We start from the raw sequence: 27761 nt of genomic DNA on the forward strand, positions 1-27761 counted from the left end.
AGATTGTTACTTCCCTCTGTAGTGAGGCAGCCTCTATAGCCTGGCCTCCAACAGACAGCTGGCTGACAGTAGTTAGTTTTATTTATGTTGCACAAGTGCCCTGACTCATTGCAGAATCTGAGCCTTGGCTTAACACAACAGCTAGAGCACCACATATCCCCTGAAGGTGATGTAAAAGCATGAAGTAAAACCAGAGACAGTTGTAGTAAGAATTTTGCCTAAAAAAGTGCCCAAGTATTTCAAAGTCTCCCATGATCCCATTCTAATATTGTATTCTTTCACCCTTACCATACATTGTCTACTGTAGTAACACAGCAGTGACATGCAACATTCAAAGATTTTTGTTGTTGCTCACTAACACTTAAGCAGTCATGGTATTTTTACTCTGAGCTGTCAGTTGTGACCCACGCTCCCAGGCCTGACAGCAAATCATTTTGCCAAATATGGAACAGCTTGCACTTGGGATAGTCTGGGAGAAATCAAGATTAAGTCAAACTTTCACTAAGTTTCCACCTGACATTCTGCAGCCCCTGATCATATTTGCCCTCAGCCTAGAATATTCTGAGGGATTAGATGGAAGAGCTCAGTGTCCCATCCCATGTCCGTCCCCCCCCAGTGATCCACATGAACGGGGATTCTTAGAGGCAGCAAAAAATTAGTTATTTTTAACTATATCAAGAGCAACTTTTCATATCAACAGACCCTTCTGAGCTGTCAGTCAGTAGACAAGCTCCTTAGCCAGATGTTCTGTGCTAAATTCCTCTGCTGGCCTAGGCATTCTTGTTTGTGTGTGATCCAACTGGCTACAGTACTTATTTAGCTTATTACTTACAATGTTGCTTCTAGTGAGCATTAGACACCTCACAGAAAACAAATAATACATAAGCATACACAGGATTGATAGATTTTTTTAGTATCGAAAAAAGTGCACAGGGTTCCTAAGTAGGGGCTTTCCAGTTCCTAACCACAAAGAGGTCAGCCCTCCAGCAAAATTAGGCATGTATGGAGACTCTTTTCAGTTGTACTAATGGCAGTCATTTTTTTTTTTCCCCACTGTGCACCAAGTGTTAGCCATAAGATACTGTAAGCATATATAGAGCATTTTCCTGTTTAAGACTGGGTTTTCAAATAAAGAAATCAGAACCAAGTAGCCACTACTTTAACAGTTTCAAAACTGTCAGCATATGCTAACACTTTTAGACATATTTCCATCTTTGTAAACTAATACCTTCCATGCCTTTAAGTGGTGAAATTTTCTTCTTGCATGTCAACTTACTCTGTTGAAGCTGTTTTGCTAATACTAGACTTATACTGTGTCTTGAGACTACAGTTCATGTAACAGCAAAAAAACCATAAGCCATAGGATAAAGCTGTTGTGATTTCTGTGAGACAACTGTGACACCTGCATTACTGTAAAATGTAGCAGCTACCAAGTACATAATGAGATAAGAAAAGAACTATCATATTGGATTAAAAAGATCAGTTACATCATACTACAGTTCCTAATCCTACGGGTACATACCATCTGTTTCAGTGTTGCGAGTTTACAAAGATGATTAGCACATATTAAAGCTTCTATTATTTATAATTACCATTTTAAATTACAATTACTACAATTATGATTGATGTAGTCCAAAGGAAGAAAAAAACCCAAACAAAAAAAAAAACCCCAACCCAACAACAAAACACACTGTATTAGAATGACATCTTCACTGCCTGCCCTAGTATTCACTGATAACTCTGCATGCTCCAGAGTGGTAGGGAAAAAAAAAAAAAAACAAAAAACAACCCACCAACAGCCACAGCAGTAATTGCAACCAGAACAAGTAGGGAGCAGGCATCCATTGCTCCCTCCTGGATTGATTTTTGTGGAAGTGAAGCTTCTCTATAGGAAGCCACAAGTAAGACAAAAGAGCACTTAGTAACATAGCTTATGATTCTGAGGAAAGAGGTAGGGAAGGAAGAGGTTGTTGGGGAGCAAGGGTTGTTTGTTCCTGGTTTGTTTTTTTTTTTTTCTTTCAAAGCAAGCTACAGCTGTGGGCAACATACAGTAGCAATATGGATGCTACTGTGTAAGGTAAGGGAACATCTAAAAAGGGCCTACCAAAGTAATTTCTTAGATCTTAATATTCCAGTATCTGAGGTGGTGCCTGTCTAGTACACCCCACAAGTTCATTGAATTGCATTTCCTAAAGCAAGTGCCCACTCTGAGAGGAGTGCAGCCCAATGAGGATAATTTCAGGTGGGCATTGAAACAAGTAGGTAATAATTTGATTTTACATCTGTATGACTTCAGGAAGTGGTTTTGAGTAGTCTAGGAATTGGAGTATTTTGACACAGTGTTCAATGCTTTGTTAATGCTAATAATGCCATATTCTGAGCACATACTCAAAAGACCGATTTTTAATCTCCATGATATTAATACAACCCAGTTATTGTCCCTATCCATACTAACCATTACTGAGGCATATTTTAGTATATTTCCAGGACCATTTTATAATCTTTATAATCTCTTCCAAGCAGAAGAGAGTATTGCAACACTATCAGCAGTATCACTTTGTAAGCAGAAACTTCGAGGACAATTTCCTCGGGGTAAAAGGTGAGGGGATGGGGGGAACCCAACCAACCAGCACACAAACCAACCGCTGCGGTTCTGAAAATGCTGCTGGAGCTCCAGGCTGAGGGCCCCATTCCCGTACTAGAAGCGGGTGTCTGTCGGCCCTGCAGCAGCCCTGCCAGGGACCGCGCATACCCGTGAGGCGCGCGCCCTCTGCTGGCGGCCCCTGGCAAGAGCAGTCCCGCTGGGCCAGCTCGGCACTGCCCAGGCAACCTGCGTGCGGCAGCAGTCGGGCAGAAGGGCCAAGGCCCTGTCAGATGCAGCTCTCCCCTCCAACAGAAGAGCTGTAAAGAGGTACTTAAAAGAGTTTACCTGGCAGCTCCCTTCGTCACTCATGTTCCTAATCCTATACATGGGGACTGGATGTGACCTCAAATCCATGCCATTGCATGGGAACTATACAGATTTGTGCACATAGGTTTCCGCACGGACACCTGCACACAGGTGAGTCAGCTAAGCATTACAAGGCACCACCACAGGTCAGGCGTTAATTTGCTTGGTACTAATACCTCACCATCCAGTACTGCCACCAAAACAAGTTGTGTTCCTTTTCAGCACTTTAGTTCTCACTACCTGCAAACTGTTGTTGCCCTTGGCCGGCACAAGTATTAGGGACTCAACTGGACCAAATGCTAATCTAGCCAACCTGTGGATCATTTTTCAAATAGACAATTCCCAAAGCCAGTCCAGAGCAGAGTGTCAGGCTCACAAAGAATTGGAGGAGTTCAGAAAGAATACCTGAGGGGTTCTGCCTGGTCTTCCTTCCAGTTCTTCCTTTTTAGTACCATTCCCAGCATTATTATCCTCAACTTTCTCCAGTACGTTCACCACTATGAAACCCAAACATCCTAGAGGAGTTTACAGCAGCAACAGACCAAAGGGAGTACTCGCACAAAAGTGACATTTGCAAAGCTGTCTTCCTAAGCATTATGAGAGCCTTTATTTCCGTACTCAGGTCTAGGTTTCACAATGTATCCTAGCCCAAGCAAAGTCACTACTTGCTGAACAACAGGAGAAAATCCTCTTTCCCAGTAGCTAAATTTAGAACTGAAATGCTGTTAACCCATACTTCAAGGCTCATTTTCTGGTACAGTTCACTACACAAACTTAGAACTAGACAGAGACATATTGACAGAAATTAAGTCTAGGACTTTATGTAAGTAACTATAAACCTTTTCTGCAAGAGCTGTGTAAAGTTATAATGGCATTACACAACACAATTGCAGTTCAGTCCCCTCCACATCACTGCAACATTTTTAGTCAATCAGCATATTTATTTATATTTTAAACTGACGTATTGCATCTAATACCTGTTCTCTCTTCCAGCCTTTGTTAGCCGATGAGCTGTCAAAATGCATTTCTTCCCTCTTTTCCCTTCCTAATCTCTGGAGCAGTCACAGCTGTGACAAAGAGTTTGTGCAGCATCTCCCCTGCTGCTTCAGAGCTGACTATAACAGAACAAGCCCATAGACGGCCCTGGAATCTGAGGCAACTTAAAAGAGATGCAGTCTCTCTTACAGCTTAGTCACAAGAATGGTAAAGTAGCAAGCCTGAGAGCTAGAACTTTGTTTTCAATACCAGAAACTAAATCTCTGGTGAAGTTGGGGCACTGGGAGAGACAGACTAAGCTGTGTAGATGTCAAGATATGCATGAACTGCATGTGCACATTTGTTTACATTCCAGCCTGAGCACTAAAATGTCTTCTATGCATTTGAACTGCTGTTTGGAAGTACCTATTCATCCACTTCAGTAGAAAAGATATGGCAACTCTGTCCCTTTCACAGGGAAGTCTTACATTGCTGGTTTTAATTGTTGTGACATTTAAGAGAATCTTTTTTCCATTATTCTGTGATATTCTTTAGAATTCATTAGGACAGAGGGGTTGATAAAGCTTAGGTTTAAGTCATAAGCTTTGAAGCATATTAACATTTTTTCTTCCATTAGTGTTCGCAGGCAGACAACAAACCGACCCCCACCAGCTGGAGGAAGGCCTAAACCACAGCCAAAACCTAAGCCTCAGGTACCACAGTGCAGGGCACTGTATGCATATGACGCTCAGGACACAGATGAACTTAGCTTTAATGCCAATGACGTGATTGATATAATTAAAGAAGGTACGTAGAGATCAGAAGTTTTGTTACTTAAGCACTAACCCTGAAGGTACACTATCAGAAGTAGTTACAACATGATTTTTTGAGCCACTCCAGTTATCTTCTCTCATTAGGCATGCAAATTTCTACAATAGCTCAGGGAACAAAGAAATATCCACACCAATCACATCTGCTCACTTAAAACCACTCAAGAGAAAGATCAATGATGTATGTGTTACTTGGTACTGCAGATCTGGAAGTTTAGGGAGTAATTCTATCACAGGCTCTGGCTAAAAATTAGCCTAAACCACAGCTATAGCACAAGAACCAAAAAGTAATAAAGCAGTTTCATCTCTTTGGGTCTCCAAAGCAACCTCTTAAAGCACAGTGATATGGCCAAAAATTAGCAAGCTCAGGTTCTCCAAATAATTTTTTCTCAGTCCTTCAGTGGAATAGCTTCGCAAGGCTGCCTCAAAGTATACAAAAAAGTTCACAGAACCTCACTACTTACTTTGTTTTCTTTATTATAGATCCTTCTGGCTGGTGGACAGGAAGACTACGAGGGAAACAAGGTCTGTTTCCCAACAATTATGTCACCAAGATATAAAAGACTGTCAGACAAAAATTGGCATGACGTTACCAGTGGTTGAATATGTTTTCCCTTGCCTTCAGGACACTGTTCTGAGATCTGCCACTCTCAGCAGTATTTTCACCAGTAAAGTTGTACATGAGCAGGAAGAAAATTACCCACAGCACAGACTTTGATCTTTTGTCTCCAAAGCATACAGCAATGGACATACTTACCAATTATTTATTATATTTAAAACCTGGTTTTAACACCTAGTAAGTGAAGAACACTCAAATCTCCCATCTTCCTGAAACAGAAAGGTGCTTTACAGTCTGGGACCAGGGACTTTGAAAGGCGTGTATTTAATAAGTGCCTTCAGCTGAGTATCAGTAACCATTTTAATTATCTACTGAAGATAATGTTAAATGCACATTTCCTCTAATGCAGATCATTCTGGGGAACATGTTAAGTATGCTGCTACAAATCAAAAAGATTTAGGCTCATTTGGGATATTGCCATCTAAAAACCTACTGTGATGGTATACTTAAGTAATTCTGTACAGAGTTGTTTTGGAACTGGTTTGTGTTTGCTGATGTGTTTTGGGATTCCAACAGACACTATAAGAAGTTAAAACAGAAAACCATGTAGTACTGTATGCTAAACAATGTTGCCTTCTTCAAGATTTATATTATAATATGGCTGGCCCATGTTAGATTTATGTTTAATGCTCTACCTGTTATAAGAAGTGTCTTTATGCAGAGCTGTACATTTATAGAAACAGATCATATACTGTATATAAAAAACTGAGTATGATAGAAATATGTATGAATGTATAATGTAGTATTCCACTGTTCTTATTCATGAAGTAGTTCTACTAGAATTTTTATGCCAGGTACTTACAGATATGCACTACTCCTTTTAAATGGCAAAAGCAAAAGTGCTAATGCTTAAATCTGATTGCCTCCCACACCAGAGTGGTTGTTGCTTGCCATACAGTTATCAGCATTCATGCTTTGCCTTCTGAACCTCCATAAAATAAAACACAAGAAGCAATTAGTTGAACAGATCTGTTCTCTGTACAGTTTGTTACATATACAGATAGATCCCTTACATATACAGATGGATCCCTTACATATACAGATGGATCCCTTCACAACAATGGTGGATTTTACTGCACTGATTTCTAAAGAAAAAAACCCCACCCTTCCTTCCCTCCAAACTGTTTTCACTATGCCCAGCTGAAGTGCTGTGCATTACATTTTTTCTTGTTAAAAGCAGTTAAAAAAAAAAAAAAACCCATGTATGTTGATATTAAGAAATTGCATAAGCTTTAAGATACAGCTAAAAGTCTTGAATCCCCCCCCCCAACTGTAACTTAAGCCTAATTCAGGCACACTTAAAACTGCATCTCCATTAAGAGATGACTAACTGTAGAAGCTGTTTCTGGAAGCTAGAAACTGGGGCCTTAGTGCACGGGGGAATCATATACATACAAGGGATCAAAAGATATTTGCATTAAGTGCTGGGCTTACTTATCCTATGGGAGAGAGAAGTCTCCTGCTTGAGAAGATAAAACTCAGTAGCTTCAACATCCTTCCCACAGGGGAGCATTGAGGTCTAGGCCTATTTTGTAGTATTGGGTTCTTGCCTTCTACATCAGAGCCAGCACATTTATGAAGAGGAGACACTGGGAGAAGGGAGGTAATGAGTTCAGTATAACTTAGAGAATACCTAAGGGTCTGTAACTTAACATTACTTATTAGGACTAAGTTAACATATAGGCTTAAATGAGCTATCAAGGCAGAAAAGTTACATTACTTAAATACTTGTATTCCTTTAGCATACAGATACCGATGTTTATTAGAAACAGAAGAGGCAAATTGTTAAGTGATAAGGAAGAATCTACTTATGGTGGGTTTGACTGTATTCTCCCAGACATAGAAGTTCATTGGGGGGGAAGGGGGAATGGAGGGTGGGTAAATGAACAAGCAATTAAAAACTAGGGCTTCTTTGTCCAAAAGCAGACCAGGTTTTAAGAGCTGGTTCAAAAGGTCTCATCCTTTTAGTTCCACACCTACAGCCCCCACATACAGTGGTTAGCATCACATTCCTGCCATTAGCTCCCTTTGTTTAGGTACAGAAAGACAGAGAACACATTGTCTTATGTTCACCTAAGCACAAAGATTTACAAGGCTAGTTAGTAGTATCTGTTAGAGCCAGCATACTTGAACTTGAAGGCAACAAACTATGAAAAAAGAAATTCCCGTATACGTATTTGGGACAAGGCACTGAAATAAAGTACCTATTTAGTATCCAAGAAAAGATGAACTGTCGGCCTGTTCTTTCTTACCTTAAGAGTGAAAGGAACAAGTTACTAAATATAACCCACTATAAAGCCTGGAGATTCTCATTAGAAACAACCACTGAGAATAATCATCCACATCTAACTAAGTTTTATCATTTACCTATTTAGTCAAATGTGGACATGAAATTGCAGACATGCCTAGGTAGTGCCTTAAAGATTCACAGTCACAATTTTTTTTTTTTTTTTAAAAGAAAAAGAGGAACTTTATTTCTAGGTAGAGTGTTGTATTACAAAGCAAGTTTAAAATTTCACCTTCTGAGTGACTCTCAAATGTCCATGGAAAGGCTGGAACGCTATGTACAAAGAACAGTAGTTTTGCCTCAATAGGCAAATAAGGACAAAGTGCATATACCATCAGGACTGGCTGCCTAGGGTTATCATAAGAGTGATAAAGCCAGGTCCTTGATTATCTTGCCGCTCAGTTGAGGGATTGTGCTGATCGTCAGTAGTTTGCTACTTGCATACTTGTTCTTTATGGCCTGCAGAGGTAGAGGAACAGTGTTACAAAAGATTTACATGTATAGCATTTATATTCAGGCAGATAGTTTTGGGTCAATTACCCTGACTACTTGGAAACCAAGCAAAACAAACAAGGTTAGAATTGAACCAGCTTGCAAAGTAGCAAGAGCACAGTTTGTCTAAAATGGTTTGAAGTTAGTACTAATGCAACATCCTCTCACAGGCTTCTCAGAATAATGTATGCTTTAACATAACATACGGAACGTTTAGCTAAGGAGCCACAATATGCAGCAAAGGTATTTCCAAAACATTAAAAAAGATTTTAGTTATACTTACAGTGTATTTTGTTAACGTCTCATTTACTTTGACCACATTCTTGGCCATATGTTTCATAGTCATCATAAGACTGTCTTCTGTATACCCAGTGTAGTACTGCTGCTTTGTACCCTGCAGCATAACGGTAAGAAATTTGAGATTTACAAAGTGGGGATTGCTGCTCAAGGCACAATCACTTCAGGTAGCAAATGCCCTAAGCTTCGTGCACTAGCCTAGAGTGCTAGTAGTAGTACTGCCAGATTAGAAGACAGATCCAGACTAACTTCTGGTGTGCAGTAGAAGTCTGGACAGATCAATGCCAAGAACCAAATTGCTACACTGCATAGAGGATAAAGAAGAAACCCTTGCAAGAGTAATCACTAATTGAATTACAATTCACTATTCATGGTCTATGATTTCGTTACTCTACATGTACTGCAAGGATTATGAAAATCTACTACCTTTATTTACAGCATGGCCTTCTATAACTCTACTTTCAAAAGAAAAATTCTTTCATATCTGAGTGTTCACATAGAAGTTTTCAGTGGTATATTCCTTTTTCTACCTGCAACTATGCATCAGGCTGTCCAACTGTCATTTGATCACCAGCATTGTTACCAACCTAAATGCAGTTTTCTGAAGTAGTTGTTTTAATGCTTCAATTCAATCAACTGCAGGAAAAAACTACTAACAATCAATTTGATTAAAATACTTACCCATTTGGTATGTCCCAGAATCTTTTGAGACAAGCATAATGCAGCAGCTGCAATCTCTGAAGGACGATGGTGAACCATGTCATAGTCTATCAGTGTCAGTTCCATTAGGTATTTTGCTAGTGTATGTTGCTTAGCATCAGCCTATCAGATTGAGAGCTTGTTAATCCACAAAGTCTCACTTCATCTCATCACAATAATTCAGGATTGTTTATTGTATTCATTAACTGACAAAAAAATAGTCATCAAAATCTTTATTAAGGTCCAGGGACTATACTCTTAACAGGCACTCATCTCAAAATCGAGACCAGAGTCCAAACTAGACTAGTCTAGCAGCCATTTAGAATTTAGACACAAAGTCAAGTGCGGGATTTTAGCAGAAAACTACAGTATCAGGCACTGCTTTGCCCAACTAGGGATACAAGTGCTCCCTCTATTGTACACTAAGGGGGGAAAGCGGGGGGGTAAGTGTAAAATGACTTAAGGAGATCGTTATTAAAGCAGTCAGCTAACTTCAAGAGTTCCCTAGTGGTCTGTTGAGGTAATTGAAGCCCACTTCAAGTATGGGCAGTTCACTCAAGTGAAACTACTGAGGTGGGAAAAAAGGGTCAGGTCAAAGAGAAAGCGTATCTTCTAATTCTTAAACAACACAGTATTTGCATCCAAAAATTATGAAGAACTGCAACATTGCTCCTCTTTTACTAGGGAACAGCCTGATCACCAGACAAAGATTACTCTAAAAGCAAGGGTTCTGCTCTAGGTATCTTTAGTTTACTCTAGCAGTAAAATTACTGCCACTAAGACTGAACGCAGGCCCCAGTAAATACTAAACGTGAACCACTGCTGGCTGCCACCGTGATGTTGTCCTGTTACTCCACATGGTGGAGTTTCATAGCTGAATATTTCTTGATCCAGTGTGTAAAAGCAGAAAGCAAGTAAGATCACATGATAAAAATGCCAGAAGCAATCCTGACAGACTTTTACATATATAGGAAAGTTGTAGATAATGAGGACAAGTACCTACCTCCCCAGCTTTTGATGCTCTTCTTAAGAAGTGAATTGGAAGAGGTCGTCCCAAATCAAAGTTTAACTCTTTAAGAATCATCATCTCCATTTCTCTAACTTCATCACTGGTGTAGGCGTTGTCAGTAATGTAAACAAAGTCTGCTACATAAGGAGAGAACACCTCTTCGTATTTTGAGGCTAGAAGCAGTGCTGTTACGCCCACCAGCTGAAGCCTCTTACGAGCTACTGGATGACTCTGCAAAACAGGAATTTAAAAAGCAGGCCCCAAAATGTCAGACTCTAGATAAACAGATTCTAATTTATCAATTTAAAATAACAGTATGACAATGCTCATTCTTATAACGTAAATGAGATTTTCCACTTTGAGTCAGAAGTGTCCCTATAACGAAGGGGACCACAGCCTCAGAGTTAAGATGCTACATTACACAGAGCTCATGTAAAGAGCAGACTTCACAGGTTCTTAAATTTATAAACGATATATCCTAAACTCCTTTAAAAGCATAGTCATTGAACAAGTCTCCTAATCCAAACGTGAGTTGAAAAATATCTTACTTGTAAGAAGCGATCCATAACTGCAACACACATATACAGTGTTTCCTGCAACAGCTGGAATCTTGAGTGGACCTGGACAAGCCAGTCAACTAAAATTGCACGCATACGCCCATTGATTGTCTTCCCATCAAGGTAATGCGGGCGGACTGACTGCTGCAGCTGTTGGAGAAAGAGCTGTGTGAGCAACAAGCTTAACACTATACTCTGCAGAAGCCGACTCAGTATGTCATACCTACCTCAAGCTCTCTCAGGTACAGATAGATATCTTTTACGTAGTCACTACAGAGCTGGGGATTCTCCCAGTCCTCAGCATCAATGTCTTCTACATTGTTGAGCAACACATCAGAGAAGGCTTGACACAAATCCTCCTCTTGCATAGATACATCCATAGGAACAGGAGACAGAACCTAAAGAACAGATCACAGTGTTTATAAGTTGCAATGTTCCTTCATTTCCACATTTTTCTAGTTACTAATATAATTTCTTAAGATAAAAGAAGTTGAAACAGCTTGGATTCTAGCACAGCAAGCTTTCACCAAGATGCCATACCACCAGAATCAGAAGACCTTCTAGTAATTGCAAGCTAAAGCAGAAACTTCATCCAGTACTTCAACAGCTAGTTCTGCTGCTTTAACATTAGCCTTTAAGCACAATATGCATGAAACAAAAACCTCAGTACAGAGGCTTTGCTTTTTCAGCAGGAAAGAGAGATACATCTAAACTACTCTGAAGTTAGAGCTCTAAGTTGCATATCAAATTAAGAATCAGAACAGTATCAATACTTCCTACCTTTGGAACACCAGTTTCTTTGTTTGCTCGATTCACAGCAGCTGGAGGTTTAGGCAGTACAACTACTTTTGTCATCTTACTAGATCCTTTCGTAGGCTTTATGGATGCTTTAGAGCATTCTGTTTTCTGGGATGAAAACATTTACTATTAGTTCAGAGCTAGTAATCCACCTCTTCCTTATAGATAGATTTCAAATGTTCCTTTACCTTAGGTATGTGTGTTCCTCTTGTTGCAACTTTATTTCCTATTTCTTCCAAAGCAGCCCTTTTGCCAGTAAGGTGAGGTTTGGCTTTACTTTTAAGTTCAGTCACAGCATTCTCCATCCCTCTAGTAACCTAAAACAATACAAACGCAGCTTGACAGTCAGAGACCACCTTTATTTAATTTTCAGATGCTTAACTCCATTGTACACTTACCACCAGTGTATCTCTGTGTGTGCTATCTATTACTCAACCAATTATTTCCTAGCTGCTCAGTCATGTTTGGAGGAAGACATCTCCTCTGCATAGGTTTCAGGGAGTATTGTACTCTCTGAAACTGTATTGCAAGATTAGAGCAATGTACCCTATCTCATTCTTCCTGACAACTTTTTAACATTAGAGTGCTTACCTGCTACTTCGCTATTTATTTTATTTACACACTTTGTAACTACAGCAGTATTCCCAGGAAGATGAACAAAGCAATTTGTTACATACACACTACTAAATTAAAAAGTTACATTATGCATACAAAACCAAACATCCTTTATTATACACAAAGAAACCACCAGGTTTCAAAAGTTTACTGTGTAGTTTCGCTTACATTATTAAACAGTAGAAAAGAGTATAGAAAACAGTTTCTTGTATTTCCTTCCTGCACCTTCCCATTAAGTAGCTTTAACTCTCTCCCTTCCTCCCACACACCCTCCCCTCACTTTGAGGGGGAGGAGCAGGCGGCCAAGTCCAGGTGCAAGCTGAGGGCAGTGCCAGGTGAAGCGCTCGTGCCCTCTAACCCCGGGGGAGGAGGGCTGCGCGCAGCCCCTCACCACCCCTCCCCTGAAAAGCTCAGCGCAGCTTCAGTCTTCTCCTTTCCCCCCGGCAGCCCAGCTGCAGGCCCCACTCCGCTTCGGCCGCTGCCCGTACCCACAAAAGCACAGGGGGCTTCCCGGCCAGATGGAGCGCCGAGAGCCGCCACCCCCCGCCAACTTACTGCAGGGCAGAGCCCACCTCGCGCCGCGCCGCGGCCCCACCGTTGAGCTGCCTGAGGGGAAAGAACGGCAGGGCCGGTGGGCGGCTCGCCCCCCTCGCTCGATCGCCCCCCTCGCTCCAGAACGACTCCCGTCCCCCACCCATAGCGCAAGCAGCACTCACAGCGGCGCGGCGCGACGCCGGCAGGGCCATGGGCAGGGAGATAAAGGGAGGCAGCAGCCGCTCGCGCCTCTCCTCACAGAAAAACGGCTGCCTCGAGCGAAGACGGCGACTAACGCCTCGCGCCGCCGCGGCTCCCCTTAAACCCCCTCCCGCTCTCCTATTGGGCAGCTTCGTACGATGCACGTGCTCGATTGGTCCACCTGCTCAGGCCCCTCTGAAACAGGAAACGGTTTGAACGACTTCCAGCAAGCCAGGCCCTGTGACGGGGCGACGCATGCGCGCAAGGGCAGAGGTGGGGGAGGCGCCGCAGCTGCCTCACTTCATGTTCAGGCGAACCCAAGGTCACAAAAGATGATTTTACCCTGAAAAATACGTACAGCTGTGCCGTCTATCGCGAACAACAGTTGATAGCAAGAGCTGGGGTAGTTAACGGCCCCAGCGCGCTCAGCTGTTTTGAGGCCTCTGGGCCGGGCGGCGCGCGGGGGAAGCGGACGCAGCTGGCACCTGCACCTCTCACCGAGTTTACTGATGGCAGCTGCCGGGAAGCTCAGCCGAACCGAACCCTCAGCAACTCACTATTTAAATACTACAGAACCAGTCAGAGTACCTGCAGAGGTGGCTTACCTCATTCAAAAGAGCAACTCCATCCTCTGCACTGGGCGGAACTAGCCAAAGAGATTAACGGCTTTCATTTTAAATTTCACATACCACTTAGGAAGGCATGTCAGTCGGCTAGTAACATGCTAGTAACAGTCACTTTAACTAGTCCTGAGATTCAGGAACTTCAACTCTACAGTAGCTGCCTAAGCTGACAGAAAAGTCTAGTTAGAACTATTCTGCAGTCTCCCAAAATTGGCATTATATATTCACTCACATATGCACAAGTTACTAATTTTATATCCTTCATAAGGGCAGTTTTCCTGAGTTCCTAAGATCCAGATGGTTCTGTTTATCAACATATTTAACTGTGGCTAAATGTTGATCCTTTACCAAGAGAATTTTTTCTTAGGCAGTACCTGTAAGAATACATGTACACAACAGAATTCTTATAGATCAAGACTCAAAGGCAAAATGAAAAAAAACCCACAAAACAACAACAACAAAAAAACTTGCATAAGAAACAGATTTTGAATGATACCAGTCTAACATTTTATTTATTGCATACAAAAGGATTTCTTTTGACAATGGAATTTTATATGAAAAGTAATTTGATGCATACTGTTGAGAACCTTATCTTCAAAGTCAAAGATGCTGCAGAAAACTTAAGGCAATGCATCTAAGCACATAAAGCACAGTAAGTGGTGGAAGTTTTCAAAATCAAAAGCCTATTCTTTTTCCTTCCCTTAAATTATGGTTAAGTCACAACCTTCTGAAATAGAAGTAGGCTGCAGCTTTATTAGCCCCGCAATAGCATGTAAGATCAGAACACTGTGATTCCTGGCAAATACCTAAGTGTTCAACATCACATTACAATGTTATACATACATTTAAAAGCAAGACAGTATCAGTAGCAGTTATAAAACAAGTCAATTCATGGACCACTAAAATAGCTCTAGTACCAGGCACCCAAATCAGGCGCGTAAGATTTCCTAAAATTTAAAAAAAGAAACAAAAGAAAAAAAAAAGAAAAAATAAATCCCCCCAAACCTGTGCTTCTTTGTCCTGTAAGGAAGCCAAAATAGACGTAGATTCTATCACATACACAAGGTCCCAATTATTTCAGAGGCCCTGGGTTTTTTTGTCCCATGTCTCTCAAGTACCTTCTTGGAAACTTCTAAAAGTGAGTATTATCAGACTTCAAGCATCAGTGGTCAACTAACTTCCCTTCTTTTGAACAGTCACTGAAGAAGTGTCTGTTCAGTCCTTCCAGTTACTTTTATTCATTTTTACCATGACAGCTTCAACTTCATACTCACTTTCAGTTTCCTACAGACATAAAGTTCAAGAAGCTTTAGCATAAAACCACGTCAGGTTTTGAAGCAGTCAACTTGCATGTTGCCTCTCTCCCATATCCCCCATCATACAAGCACAAAGTGGTTTTAAGTTCCATTTCAGCAATGCCATTAAGCTTGAAAACGTCCGTTTATCACATATGCTGGAATAAAATTTCTCTCCACTTAAAGCCTCAGTGTCAGAGGTGTTAAGTTTGTTGCCAGAAATAGACACTGCACTGGCAAATGTTACTCCTAACAGATTAATAAAAAAAATATATATAAAAGGGAAGCAGCTTTAACCAGACAAAAACAGGCATCAAATTAGATAAAGTAATATTTATAAATGAATCACTTTTTTTTAGTGTAAACATAACAATTCATCTTCTAGGTTTACTGTAAACCATTTTACACTTAATCTGATTACGAAAGACAAAGACAAGAGAAACTGAAGGTATTTATTATTCAATCCACTTACAAAGCAGGTGGCTTAATGCAAGCTTATTGACATGTTCATAAATGATCCCCGAGGAACATCTTTTCCAAAGTGACAGTAATACTGTCTCAATGTTTTTGCACATTTGCATTTTGCAATGTTGAGCACATTTAAATAAACTATAATCTATCATATAGGAAAGAATGTTGATGAGCAACTTGAATCCTGATGTGGATTAAAACCTCCTCCAAAGGCGAAATGTTAGTACATTATAACTTAATTCTATATACTATATTATGCAGCAAATCTTAACTATAGAAAATATTTAAATCAGTGATGGACTGTTGGTAATTTATAAAGGGAATCTATGATCAAGGCAAAAACTAGGTAACCACATAATTTGTGTCTCAAGTTCTACAGAAATTTACAGGCTTTCAATTTACTAATGAAAAATAAAACAAGAGACAAATGGATTTAGCTAACTTTATTAACTTTAAAACTAATAAAAATCCCAAGACAAGCCTGGAATCCTTAGAAGTTCTACGAATGCATGTATATCTGCCAAAAAAACCCCAAACAACAAACCCTTCCCCCCCCCCCCCCCCCCCCCCCCCCCGAAAAAAAAACCAAACCAAAACCCCTGCAGCTCTAAGTCCGTATTGAATGGTTTTATATTTAAAAAAAACCAACAAAACCCCAAAAAAACCACAAACCAAAAAAAACCCTCAATGTGCGCAGATACTTCAACTTAAGTTAGCAGAAGACCAAACAAATTCTAAGCTCTTTTTGCATTTCCCTAATAATTCTTTCAACCTGCAAGTATCTACAATCCAGCTAACCGAAATCAACATTTAGTGTTCACTAGAGCTGTTTAACAGCAGCAAATATTTAAGTTAGGGATTCAAATTTCTAGACATAGGAAGAAAATGATAAATACAATCTGAACAGCAGTCTAAATGTTTAATATTGACATTCAAATATATCTGCATTGTGCTGAAATTTTAAGAACACAAAAATCTGATCAGACAAAAACTCTGGTGATGAGTATGCTATACGTAATCAGTCAAACTGAATATAGTTCATATTCTGTTCCCAGTATTAAGGATGTTATCTGATTCTGAATTGATATTGTAAATATACAGCAGCCATTTTTTCCTAATTCAGGAATGTCTCAATACATAATAATATCCTTTTCTAGATGATCTTTATACATTTCAACTAAAATATATGCTCGATTAAATTAAGGAATCCGAGGTTAGTAATGAGTGAAATCATACCTTCAAAGTTCGATACTATGTAAAACAAACCAAAAAAAAGAGACCACACAATTCTACTTACTAAAGCAGCTAATCTTGCCTGCAAGTTTGGGGTCACAAAGCCCATAATATGTGCAAACAAATGCAATACAAGGAACCATGCAAAAATACAGTAATGAATTAAAAGAAAAAATGTAAAACCTAAAAAAAAAAGTTTTATAAATACACTGAAAATCAACTGTATTCTACATAAACTGTAGGTCTAGCATTAGTTGTACCATATAGCAGAGCCAGCACTCTAGGTTCAATGCTTCCAAATCTGCGCAGGTAAGTCATGCCATCTTTGGTTGACTGCAGTACCAGGAAGGATGAGAGGGAGCGAGAGGGAGGACAAGAGTTCTGGAAAGTGGTGTCAACTTTCACTAGGCAGTTGAGCCTCAATGTCCACTCTGCAAATGGGGCACTTCTTGTTAGTAATCAACCACTGATCTACACAAACTTGGTGGAAAAGGTGCATACATGGAAGGCGCCTGTCATCAGAACACAAAACATCAGTGTTAGTAATGCATTTCCATATTGACATACCCATTGGAAAAACGGTAATGTGGGGTTTGCTACTGAGGTGTCTATCCTTTTTGCATATGCATGTTTTTCCACAAGTTCTACCAGCCTTTCCAGTTGAACCTGCATTTTGTCTAGCTCCAGGAGGAAATGGATATGGGCACGGAGGTCAAGTGTCAGCTAGCTTCTGCTGTATTACACTGATTTAAACCTGTTATAGCTTAAGTTGCATTGCTCCAGAAAAACTGAAATTGACACTCCTGATTAATTCAGGGTATCAGCTTGGGCACATAAGACAGACAGTCAAGTTATGGAAGACCATAAGAAAATAACCTATGTTCTACCGAAAGACAATACAGACTGAAGAACGTGTGCTTGCAATTGCAACTTGTTTTATCTATTGGTTCAATGACAGATAGTCTTCAATTGTAACTGTTAACCTAGGGAGTATTGCAAGGAGTAGCGTACCATAATTCAAGTATGGTCTCAAAGCCAGAACATTAACATTATACTCTGATATTCAGTGGTACTATTTACCTGACATCTTCACCTTCCTCCAATATAGACAAACAGATGGTACACTTTTCCTCTGTGTCTTCTTCTGTTCCTTCCTCCCCATCTTGTTTGCAGTGCAGTTTCCTCTGTGAGAACCAATCAGTTGTTACCTTATTAGTAGAGATGACATTATTGACAAACTGAGTAAAATCTGTTTTTAATACATATTCAACACATACTTCTTTGAAAACATTTAATAATATTTATTCAAATGTATTTGAACCAAAATGAATCAAGAACTAGTACTTGGAGCAAAATCACAGGATATTTCAGATTTATTTAATTAGTGTTAATTACAAAAGTCTACAGGACTGTGACTATATTAATTTCATATTGTTGCAACTAGTCCTTTTACTTGTGGTGTATGTGTAAATATCTTCATTCATGAAGAGGCAAAAAAAATCCTTTCAAACCTAGGCTCTTAAGTCAGTATTTACAAAATGTGAAAGAACACTATGTAAATGGAGATGGGATTTCTGTATTATGGTATAATAAACTCCAAATGAGAGACAGCCTTAGTTGCCAAAATTCTGTACCAGATGCAAAACTTCCTAGTGTCCCACAGTCTTGCTAATGTGATCAGGGTAAAGGTTAAAACGATATGTACCAAGCAGGTAAGCATCATGAACAATTTATTGCAAAAATAAAGTCTTACTTTATTTGATGAGTTCTCACTGAAGTCTGTTGACAATTTAGCTATTATCAATAGTTATTTCATTGCTCACAAGGCTATTCATAATTGCTGCACAAGTTATTACACCATATCAAAACACTTGTTTATCACATTACAATAGGTTTTTATTCGGGACCAAATTTTTAATTTTCTTTGTGAAAGAAGTGGCATTCTAAGCTTTGCTTACAATCCTTGAAATTGTAAGATACAGAAAACATGCACTCTTTGAAGCTGACATTTCTGTAGATTTAAGCTAAACATAACTGTTATTACGATTTCAAAGAAATATTACAGACAGGCCATAATCAGAAATCCTCACCTTTTTGTATTTATGTGGATATGTGCATCTTTCTATAGTTCCCTGTGTTGCTCCACGATTAACGTTGCCTAATCGTTCCTCCAAGTGAATCAGCTCCTAAAAATTATCAAGGAATAAACAGTGTAAGAACTGTTATTTCAACTACCTTGAGGAAATATTAGTTTTATTCTAACCCATTTGCAGAATGACAAACTCAATTCCCAACTTATTCAAATACAGGCAAAGCAAAAACAGTATGTTGTGTCGGAAAAATGATGGGTTTCTGTACAAAAACCCACACAACACTGCCTGGTATTTTAAGTTAGAGGGAAACACTATTTTACTACTAAAAAATTAGAAATTGTTTGTCAGCTAGGAATGTTTATCAGTATGTTCAGACATGCTTGTGTGTCTAATGAGGAAAATGCAATTAAAATGCACTACATAAATATTTGCTTTCTTACAGTCATTAAAGCTTAGAAGAAAAAGAACTTGCTTAAGTTGTAATACAACTGATTTATTTTTCTCCAGCAATGAGTTTATTAGAACCATGAGATGTCCCTGAAGATGTTTTCAGTGGACTAGGTCATTAACTCTCTGCATCTGATACCTTTTATTTTCTCCTCAGTTTCAACTCCTGCACAATCTAAACAGGACAGCACTGTTAAAAGTTGCCAAGTTTGACCCTCACTGGGAGGATCCTGGCACAGTTATTCAGAGACACCACTACCTTTTACCAACATACCATGTGAATACTACTAATTGGGCTGGTGGGCAGAGCAAGATGTACTGTCAGTTAATAACCACCTAAGCCTACATTCTCCAGGGCACCTTTTATTGACTGACTTTTTAATATGTTTTTATCCCAGTTTGTGATAGTGAGGTCATTCTATAAATAAAGGGTATTTTCTTCATGATTCTTTTACATCTATATACAGAACTAGCTCTACCATACACCCTCCCCATATTCCCTCATGACACATTTTGACATGTATCTAGTTTTATTCTATTACAAACCTCAAAATTTCCCCTGAAAGGGCCTCTGAATGATGTTCCATCCAATCCCGATGAAATGTAACGGATGTGAGGGTAGCCCGCCATGTCTGGTACCTATTCAAACAGCAGATGTTAAGTTAAACCTATTCAGAACAGTTTCAGTATTTTACTGTTCACTTCGTAAAATTTAAGATCCTTTTGCTTTTATTAAATCACTTATTATTTACACTCCTCAGCTTGATCACACAATTCGAGCTGACGGCATAACGCAACACGACTCTGAGCTCTCTAAACATAACCAGAAGCAAAACAGAAGTGAGACTAGATCCTCTATTATAATTTCTCCACATCTGCATTACGTATTGCGTGGTCTCACTTCCCAAGTCCAAAATCTCAACCTACTTTGTATACACCGCCATAAATATCTACTTATTTTTGTAAAGAAAACACCTAAAAATGATGCATGAAATTGCAAAAAGGACTTGCTATAGATTCTCAAATATAAGTTTTTGGTATCACAGAAGAAACAAAGCTCATACTCAGTCTGGAAAGAAGAGCCAATATCCTTAATCTTAACCCAAACAACTGAACATCGTTAGACATACTTCAAATTTAGAGGCAGATGAAAAAAAAGTAACACTCAAAACTTGCATCGAAAGTCACAGGCAACTCTACATTCAAGCATCCACTGACTTCCTTGCATATTAAGAGATACAAGCAGTGAACAAAATACCAGTGTCCAGTGATACGCCCTACAGACACTTCAAGCAGTAGCGCTTTTCATACAGGAAAGCAGAAAGGTAGTTAAAATACCAAGGACCACCTTCACAGCAGGGCTTCTGCATTCTATTTTTGCCCCCACAAGATGAGCGAATAATGTATAATACTTTTGCTGCTTGGTTTTTTTGATTCACCAGGATTTGAAAGCAGCCTGTTGAAAAACAATCCATTTGAGAGCCCAGATACTGCATCATTGCAGGAGCTGTAAAGTCACAAGTGTATTGCTGTAATGCAATAATTACAGACCTGGTCAGGTCTCCCATGTGGAAAAAATTCTGCTACTGGTGACTTATCTATCTAAGAAACCTACTAAATTTAATCTTAACACTACAAAACCAAGCAAGAATTTCTCAAGAGCACATACCACAACAAACTACTGAACTTAGACAACAGAAATATTAGGTGGGACAACAGTTTTTCATGCTAATAAATAGGCCTTCATGTTATCTTGATGAGGAATGGCATAACACCTCTGAAAAATTATCTGAACATACATTATGTACAGGGTCTTTTATAAAATATTGTGAGAGTGCAGCTTACATTTCTGGCCAAGTAAAACACTGTATTTTGAAAAACTATGTAAGAAAAAAAATAGCTTTTGCACCTGCAGAATAAGCAGTCTGCTACCATAGCAAGATTTTAACTAATTACATTTGTGACTACAAGCTGGAGAAAAGATGGGCAAGAGAGAACTATCAATAATGCCCAACTAAGAACAGTCTAACTAAATCCTTTGAAAGTTACCTTCAAGCTCCAAATGCAAAGAAAAGATTTCAGCTCTCTTGGAACAGCTTCACACACAAATGGAAGTGTGTTTTCAGTAAGTTTTCAGATTGAACATAAGATATAGGAAAAGCTTAAAGCTAATGAAGAAAGTGAAGAGTTAAAGGTAATGTCAGTCTGCACTAATGCTTGTATATATTCTTTTGGGTACAGTCAAATTATAATATATACTTTAAAGCAATTTACTCTGGACCTGCAAATTCCAGTAGAAGTTTGCCTGGAACTGTTTCGTTCCTGTAGAACAAGCATTATTTGTTTCTGGTTTTGCATGTTCTATTGACACTTCCTACCACCACAAAAATTTTCAGCAACTAAAAAACTCAAGGCTAAGTCTAAACCATTTACAAGACAAACATTCTGAAACAGTCTGGAACAGCTAACCTGCAGGAAAGATTTTCTTCCTTGCTACCCTCCTTTGAACACCTTCCATCTTTCCAGAATATTTTTGCCTTTCAGTTGTCACAGTCAGTGAAGAGATTCTTCCATTTTATGGTACTACTTATCTTGCCCATCTTGACCTTTTATTCAATGGTTCACATTAAGTAAGATCTTCATACATATCAAAATAAATCCAAACAATAAGCTTATCCAGTTAACTTAGACCCACATCAATACTCAAAAAGAAGTAAAGCTGATCAATTCATATCTTAGTAAGCCAAATTCAAACAAGGAAAAGTTGCAGTTTTCATAGACACTGCAAAAGGAACAAGTAATGTGTGCTGCATAGTTAAAACCTAACTGTACCTGTGTCTGAGGGGAACATAAAATGAGCGCTCTTCAATAGCCTATATTGTACAAAAAACCCTGAAGAACAGTAATTCATGTTTATATTAAGAAAGAAGTAGCAGCTGCAACTACAGAAGTCCATTTTCTTATTTGAAAAATGTGGTTAAATTTGATGCAGCTAATCAAGGCTATTTCGAACCTGAAGTTCACCTTGAACTACTACTGCTACATTAAGTTACAGCCTTAAGCTAAGTGTTCAGATATTTTACAGCAAGTTTGTTATCTTTTATTATACAGAACAATTGCATTGCTTAGAGCTGTGATGCCTGTATGACTACACCCTGAGTGATACTATTCTGACCAGCATATATCTACCATAATGTACTGGGACTTACTGGCCTATACCTCCAAATCCCTCCCAATTTTTACAACAAGCACTCTGAGTCATTCGACAGTTAAAGGAACAAAACATTAACGCTCTGAAATAAAAGAAAAAGGAAGGACAGCATATGAGAGCTGGATGTGTAACACCTGAGAGAGGTTTAGTTACCATAAGTAACTTTTTTTTAAAAAAAAATTATGATCCAGAGATTTATTACACCATAGCTAGCAAAGTCCAGATAACTTCCCCCCTGTGGAATTCACAATCAACACGACACTATTCAAAAAGACAGAAGTCGGAGTCAAGCGACTGGAACAGCATATCCCAGAAATTTCTTTGACTAACAGGTAGCTGAAACAATTTGAGAGGGATGTAGATAGCCTCCATTATTTACCATATATTTTATAAAAGAGAAACTAAAAAAAACCACCCCCAAAACCCAACACCAAAAACCCCCTCAAAATACACCCACTACTATGCATAATATGATCTGAGAATTCTGGTCATTCAGGTAAACGGGTAACATCTGGAAAACATGAGACACAGAAGAGATGGCAGTACATAGAAAGACACCATTTCAGGGTGTCCTCAGGCCAAATTTAGAAACATCTTCTGGAGATTTCTTTTTGGACTCTTCCCCTTCCAGATTTCACTAAACTAGAATGTCTTTTCTTTCCTGAAGCAACAGAAGAAAAGGAATTTGCTTGGATATGTGTTACAGCCGTAAATATGGTTTGGCTAGGCAGAATTACAGCTGGTATACAGTTCATTATAAAAAGTCAGGTTCCTTTTCACATACACCTCAGCTTATTAAATTACAGAAATTCCCCTCCGGTCCACCTAGATGTGGTAACGGGTGCTGGGCACTCACTCTGAGTCAAAAAGACTTTCACCAACGCTGCCAAAAGAGCAGCCAAAGTCACTAAGAGTAAATAGAAACTGAAGTGGCATCTCACAACAATCACTGGCATCAGAAAAGAACAGAGGAACAGATAAGCCTCTGTCTCCTGTGTCTTTCATGTCTGATGTTTCATTAGTTATGCCATGCATTGATCTTCAGTTGATACTTCCTAAAAATGTTCAAGTTTTCAGAATGGGTATTTGTCCAGAATGGAATCCATCATAAAAATAACTTTGAGAGAAGATCTTTACTCAACACATAAATGCTATTAAAGCAATAACAATGGGAACACAAACTAAGCCAGGGTCACACTTAAAGAAATTATGTTAAATCAAGCATGGAAGCAGCCTAATCCTTGACTACGTAGATATGAAGATCTTTTTAACTGCTTTTAATCTAGGATTCCTCCTGAAGCAACATTTAAACAGGTGAAAATTTCTTCAAGCTAATAAAAGAGGAGATTTTGTTTCCCCCACCCTTTATTTGGGCTGACAAAGCTGCTGAACACTAATTATCTCCCCTAACATATCTTTATCATTTTGTCTCCCTGAGGATTAAAACTGCAGTCTACATTCCAGCACTGACTCAATGAAGATTAGGTTATCTGCATCCAATTAAAATCTGAAATTGATTTATCAGAGTACTACTGTCATTAAAGCCCAAATAATCCATTCTGCCCTTTATGGCCTGGCAGTAGTTTGAAGGGGTTTCCAGAACAAAGAGAAAAAATGCACACAGCCTATTGGGCAGGATGCTATTTCAGAAACTGGATTCAACACAAATGAATTTTTTAGTTGAGCTACTGCATGAGTTATTTTCTAAGACACCCCCCCCCCAATAAAGAATGGAGAACATCAGCATTTGATGATATCTGCATCAAGAATACAACTAATGAGCCTTGTAAATTCCTATTTAGTAGCCTCTGTACTTAGTGAAAGCACTCCTCATAACATTAATCACTTAGCAGAGGGACTCTAATCACAGTTCAGTCCATCCTCCCCTACGCCTATTCCTAAAGTTACAAGTCACAGCTGCAATTAATCTGTTGCTCTTTAATAAAAACTAAAATGGTACTTTTGTTTAATATCCAGTTGTTTGTTAGACGAAAAACTTTACTGACTACTTGCTCCATATTCAAAGTCAATTTTTCTGACAGATCTGCTGTACTCTCACATACATGCAAATGAAGAAAACTGTAGCTTTCATTATTGCCATAGAAAGGGTAGAATCATCAAAAGGCATTTGTAATGCTTTGAACTCACTGTATATATAACTTCTAGCAGTGCTCTAACCTGCCTTTATGTTCTTCTAATGCATGTAATCTGAATACACTTGGAATTAGTCTGAGACTCATAACACAACTTCAAAGTTATAACACTCGATTTGATCACAGCAAGATTCAAAACGGATGCCAAGCATTTGAGGAAGTACTGCTTACAGCAGTCTATACACTACAAAACACGCTGTCAGCGCAGTGTGTACAAAAACTCAAAATACAAACAACTCTAATTCCATTTTATCCAGAAATTCATGAATTACTGTTATGAGGATTAGATATCCCTATACAAGCAGATGCACAAGTTTCTGTAAAGTTAAAGAACCCTATTGCACCTGACACTTTCATCAATTAGTGACAGCAGTTACTAGGCAGAAGGGCAAGACTCCCTAAAGTATTTTATCACACATTCAGGAAATACTTCTGAAGATTCTCTATCACAGCTTTCTTTCATTCTACTGCTAAAAGAAGATAAAGAGTGGGGTCCCAACTACTTGCTTGTGTAACATTTTACTTGTAGGAATACCCCTATGAAAGTTAAAATGCAGTTAAAAGTTTCTCATCACACTGTAATATAAGGATCAGCAGAACTGTGAAGTTCCTACAAACTTCACAGCAATAGTGGAAATAAATCCCTTAATTGACTTACTAACCCTGATAGAAAATGAGATAAAACAGGCATATGGTTAGCTTGCTGTCTCCTAACGCAATTGCAGTTCCCTGAACTATTAGGAGGGCCCTTTCTCCTTGAGGATCTAAAGCAGCTGATGTTATCTGTTACAGTACAACACATGAAATAAATGTGAGAGAGGCAAGCCATTTTTCATCCACTTGAAAAAAACAACCTAACTGAAGAAGCATGCAGAAAATTTTAATTTGAACAGATGATGCAGAGGAGATAAGGTAATGCAGCAAGATTCTCGTTGGCTACACTAAAATACTGAATTCTACAGACTGCTCTAGAAGGTCTGTGTAAGTATGCAAGCTGTGCATCAATGAATCACCAACCCTAATGTATCAAGGAAGTACTTGAGGATTATTATCCTGTTTGTTAGTTAAATAGTGAGGAACAAGCAACCTAAGACCAGGCTATGAAGAGACAGCTATTACAGTATTGATTGATTGTAAATTTACAGTTCAATCCGTAGATGTCAATTTTGGCTACTAACAGAGGAATTTTGGATGGACAAGACTTGCAGGTTGATTTTAATTAATTTTAGCATTCATTTACAGATGAGCCCACAATTTTGATAACCTAGGTTTTAAGAGGGTTAAATAATATGAGTTAGCCACACAGAATACCACATAGAAACACTAAACATACTCCACTGAATTAAATTCATGTCTCTGAATTTCCATTAAAGAAAATTAAGAATATTTTCAATAAACCTACAAACATTCTTTCAAAAATAATACTCAAAGTCAGAGAGTTATGCTGATTTTCCTTGGGTTTTCTGCCATAGATTAAAAAAAAAGTTATGTGTAACAAGGGACTAGTTTACCCTCAGGCTTCCTGTTGCTTGTAACACTTCATGCTACAAAACTATATACTTTGTCACACAGAATTAGGTTGATGAACACCAAATATTATTTGAAAACAACCAAATCTCTAGATGGAATTCTACCTGTGCTGTATACACACTTTAAAAATAAAGCACCAGTGCTAATCCTTATGCACTGGGTGGAAAGTTGGTTACTTTAACAATCCGAAACTCATTGAAGAAGATTCTGAGCTTTAAAAATCAGATGCAGAGGGTCAATGCATTGCAATGCAAATGACAATTTAATTCAAATATGTTTCATTTTACAAGAGCTGAAGTTAGACGTGTTAGTGTCCTAAACTGTTTTCTCTTATTAGACATGAGCCTGTTCTAGCTCCCTATATGGGGAGCAACACACAGAACTACTGGAGTATTTTCTTCTTCAGTTGAACCACTAACTTTTGCAGCAATGTATACATGTCCAATTAAATGCAGTAAACTTTAAAATAATTTTCCTGACAAACAACATAATTACAATGACCAATGATGATCACTTTTCATAAGCTATCTCCTTACCATTAGAGGAAGAGCCCCTATTTGCAAGTGATGAAGTCGAGGAGGTGCATGGTAGTGGGCCAAGTGAGGATGCAAGGGCCCTGGAGGGTAAGTAGCTGCAGTCACACCAGCTTCAATTCCCAGTTCCCTGTCACATGAATGAAAGTGACATTACAGTAACTGTACATCTTGAATCCTAGATACAATTCCACTGCTTTGGAAACCATACAACACAGCACAGCTACCATAATGGTTTTACATAGGAATTTTTTAAAAACTTATTTAAACTTCGCTAAAAAATCATCTTAATCCTAGCACAACTAAAAGTTGTTTTTAAATCAGCTGTGAAGATTCAGTATGATAAATCACTAGCAACAACTCTATATTTATTATGCCCAGTAATACTATCCGTATGGAGTCTCTGCAGCTCATGCTGTGGGAGCAGCAGGTGTCATGCATGCATCTCTTCCCTAATGGTCAAAAGTACTTTTTTTAAAATACTAAATGTATTGCAGAGCTTAAATACAACCTTCATGAGTGGGCCTGATGCAATTTTAAATAAGCTCAAAGAAGAGAAAGAATAAATTACTCAAATCCAAACCTCTATTTTACAAAGAGCATAAATATAAGAATAGTCTTCAGCAATGTTTTACTTGCCTATTTTAAAATCAATTCTTGAAATAACTACCTAGAGTCAGTAACACTCAATTTCATTTAAAAAACAATGGATAAACCCCCCTACGAATATATTTAAGATATTGAGTACCCAAAGCAGTATTTCAAAGCCATATCAACATCTACAAATTTTAAACTACAGGTACACACAGCACTTTCTAGAATCACAGCCACCATTATCAGCAGAGTCATCAGCACATTATGGTCTTTTGTCCTGAGTCCCAAGGAACTAAAACAGTATTTGATTACTAACCAGGCAGATCTCTCTGGAGCTTGTCGAGGATGGGAAGACATTGTCTGAGGCACATGAATGTGATGCCCATGACCGTAATTGGGATGCATTCTGTGAGGATGCGGAGGAGGCCGTTCATGAGCACGTCTAAACAACATAAAAGAGTAACAATTAATTTCACATACTTCTTAGTATCAAGAAAGCAACATCCATAATCAAAATATTATAGACTGAATTACTGGAATGCGTTTAAAATAAAACTCCCCATACAGTATCTTAATTTCTACTATGATCTGCCCTTCATTTGGCAGACACGACTACAGAAGGACTGACAAAGTGTTTAAGCCTAACCTCAAACTGCAGGTAGGAAAGCAAAGCCCACAGGATGGTCACGTTGAGATTCAGAGTCATTCACAGCTA

At 38.7% G+C, this 27761-nt stretch overlaps 3 protein-coding genes across 25 annotated transcripts in view; 1 reads left to right on the forward strand and 2 right to left on the reverse strand.

Annotated features, from left to right (window-relative positions):
* The window catches only part of MYO1E (myosin IE), a 123902-nt gene extending 117573 nt beyond the window's left edge, over nucleotides 1-6329 (forward strand). For all 3 annotated transcript variants that reach the window (XM_054837067.1, XM_054837068.1, XM_054837069.1), the window contains 2 exons: nucleotides 4563-4732; nucleotides 5239-6329. In XM_054837067.1, the coding sequence (XP_054693042.1) occupies nucleotides 4563-4732; nucleotides 5239-5315 (247 nt within the window). In that variant the 3' untranslated portion in view covers nucleotides 5316-6329. The remainder of the gene's footprint in view (nucleotides 1-4562; nucleotides 4733-5238) is intronic.
* On the reverse strand, nucleotides 6177-12999 carry CCNB2 (cyclin B2). Of its 3 annotated transcripts, XR_008578642.1 has the most exons (11): nucleotides 12845-12999; nucleotides 11702-11830; nucleotides 11496-11621; nucleotides 10943-11113; nucleotides 10707-10865; nucleotides 10153-10389; nucleotides 9132-9272; nucleotides 8437-8547; nucleotides 7894-8120; nucleotides 6809-6963; nucleotides 6177-6302 (listed from the first exon to the last, which is right to left on the reverse strand). XR_008578642.1 is itself a non-coding variant. In XM_054837106.1 (9 exons), exons 1-9 carry the CDS (start codon nucleotides 12872-12874, stop codon nucleotides 8019-8021), a joined length of 1206 nt encoding a protein of 401 aa, XP_054693081.1. In that variant the 5' UTR covers nucleotides 12875-12999; the 3' UTR covers nucleotides 7812-8018. The 3 variants fall into 3 exon arrangements, 1 of the variants encoding a protein (XP_054693081.1); XR_008578643.1 differs by lacking the exons at nucleotides 6177-6302; nucleotides 6809-6963 and adding an exon at nucleotides 7612-7626; XM_054837106.1 differs by lacking the exons at nucleotides 6177-6302; nucleotides 6809-6963 and having other exon boundaries at nucleotides 7812-8120.
* Nucleotides 13000-13969: 970 nt separating this feature from the next.
* The window catches only part of RNF111 (ring finger protein 111), a 62235-nt gene continuing 48443 nt past the window's right edge, over nucleotides 13970-27761 (reverse strand). For 14 of the 19 annotated variants that reach the window (XM_054837098.1, XM_054837079.1, XM_054837078.1 and 11 more), the window contains 6 exons: nucleotides 27363-27488; nucleotides 26456-26582; nucleotides 19572-19664; nucleotides 18576-18671; nucleotides 17566-17693; nucleotides 13970-16997 (listed from right to left, as the gene is read on the reverse strand). In XM_054837098.1, coding sequence (XP_054693073.1) covers nucleotides 16880-16997; nucleotides 17566-17693; nucleotides 18576-18671; nucleotides 19572-19664; nucleotides 26456-26582; nucleotides 27363-27488 — 688 coding nt within the window. In that variant the 3' untranslated portion in view covers nucleotides 13970-16879. Of the gene's footprint in view, nucleotides 16998-17565; nucleotides 17694-18575; nucleotides 18672-19571; nucleotides 19665-26455; nucleotides 26583-27362; nucleotides 27489-27761 lie in introns of those variants that run through there. The other 5 variants (XM_054837082.1, XM_054837081.1, XM_054837094.1 and 2 more) reach the window with 4 other exon arrangements.

This window comes from Grus americana, chromosome 10 (genome assembly GCF_028858705.1).
Source record: "Grus americana isolate bGruAme1 chromosome 10, bGruAme1.mat, whole genome shotgun sequence".
In the NCBI taxonomy this organism is placed as follows: Eukaryota; Metazoa; Chordata; class Aves; order Gruiformes; family Gruidae; genus Grus; species Grus americana.

What these genes read in the sequence shown, in the direction of transcription:
- CCNB2 (XM_054837106.1), bottom strand. Translation starts at nt 12,874, where the DNA reads ATGGCCCTGCCGGCGTCGCGCCGCGCCGCT. An exon ending in TTATGGATCGCTTCTTACAA is followed by an intron (nt 10,390 to 10,706) that starts GTAAGATATTTT and finishes CCTGTTTTGCAG; the next exon opens with AGTCATCCAGTAGCTCGTAA. An exon ending in GAGCATCAAAAGCTGGGGAG is followed by an intron (nt 9,273 to 10,152) that starts GTAGGTACTTGT and finishes TCAATCTGATAG; the next exon opens with GCTGATGCTAAGCAACATAC.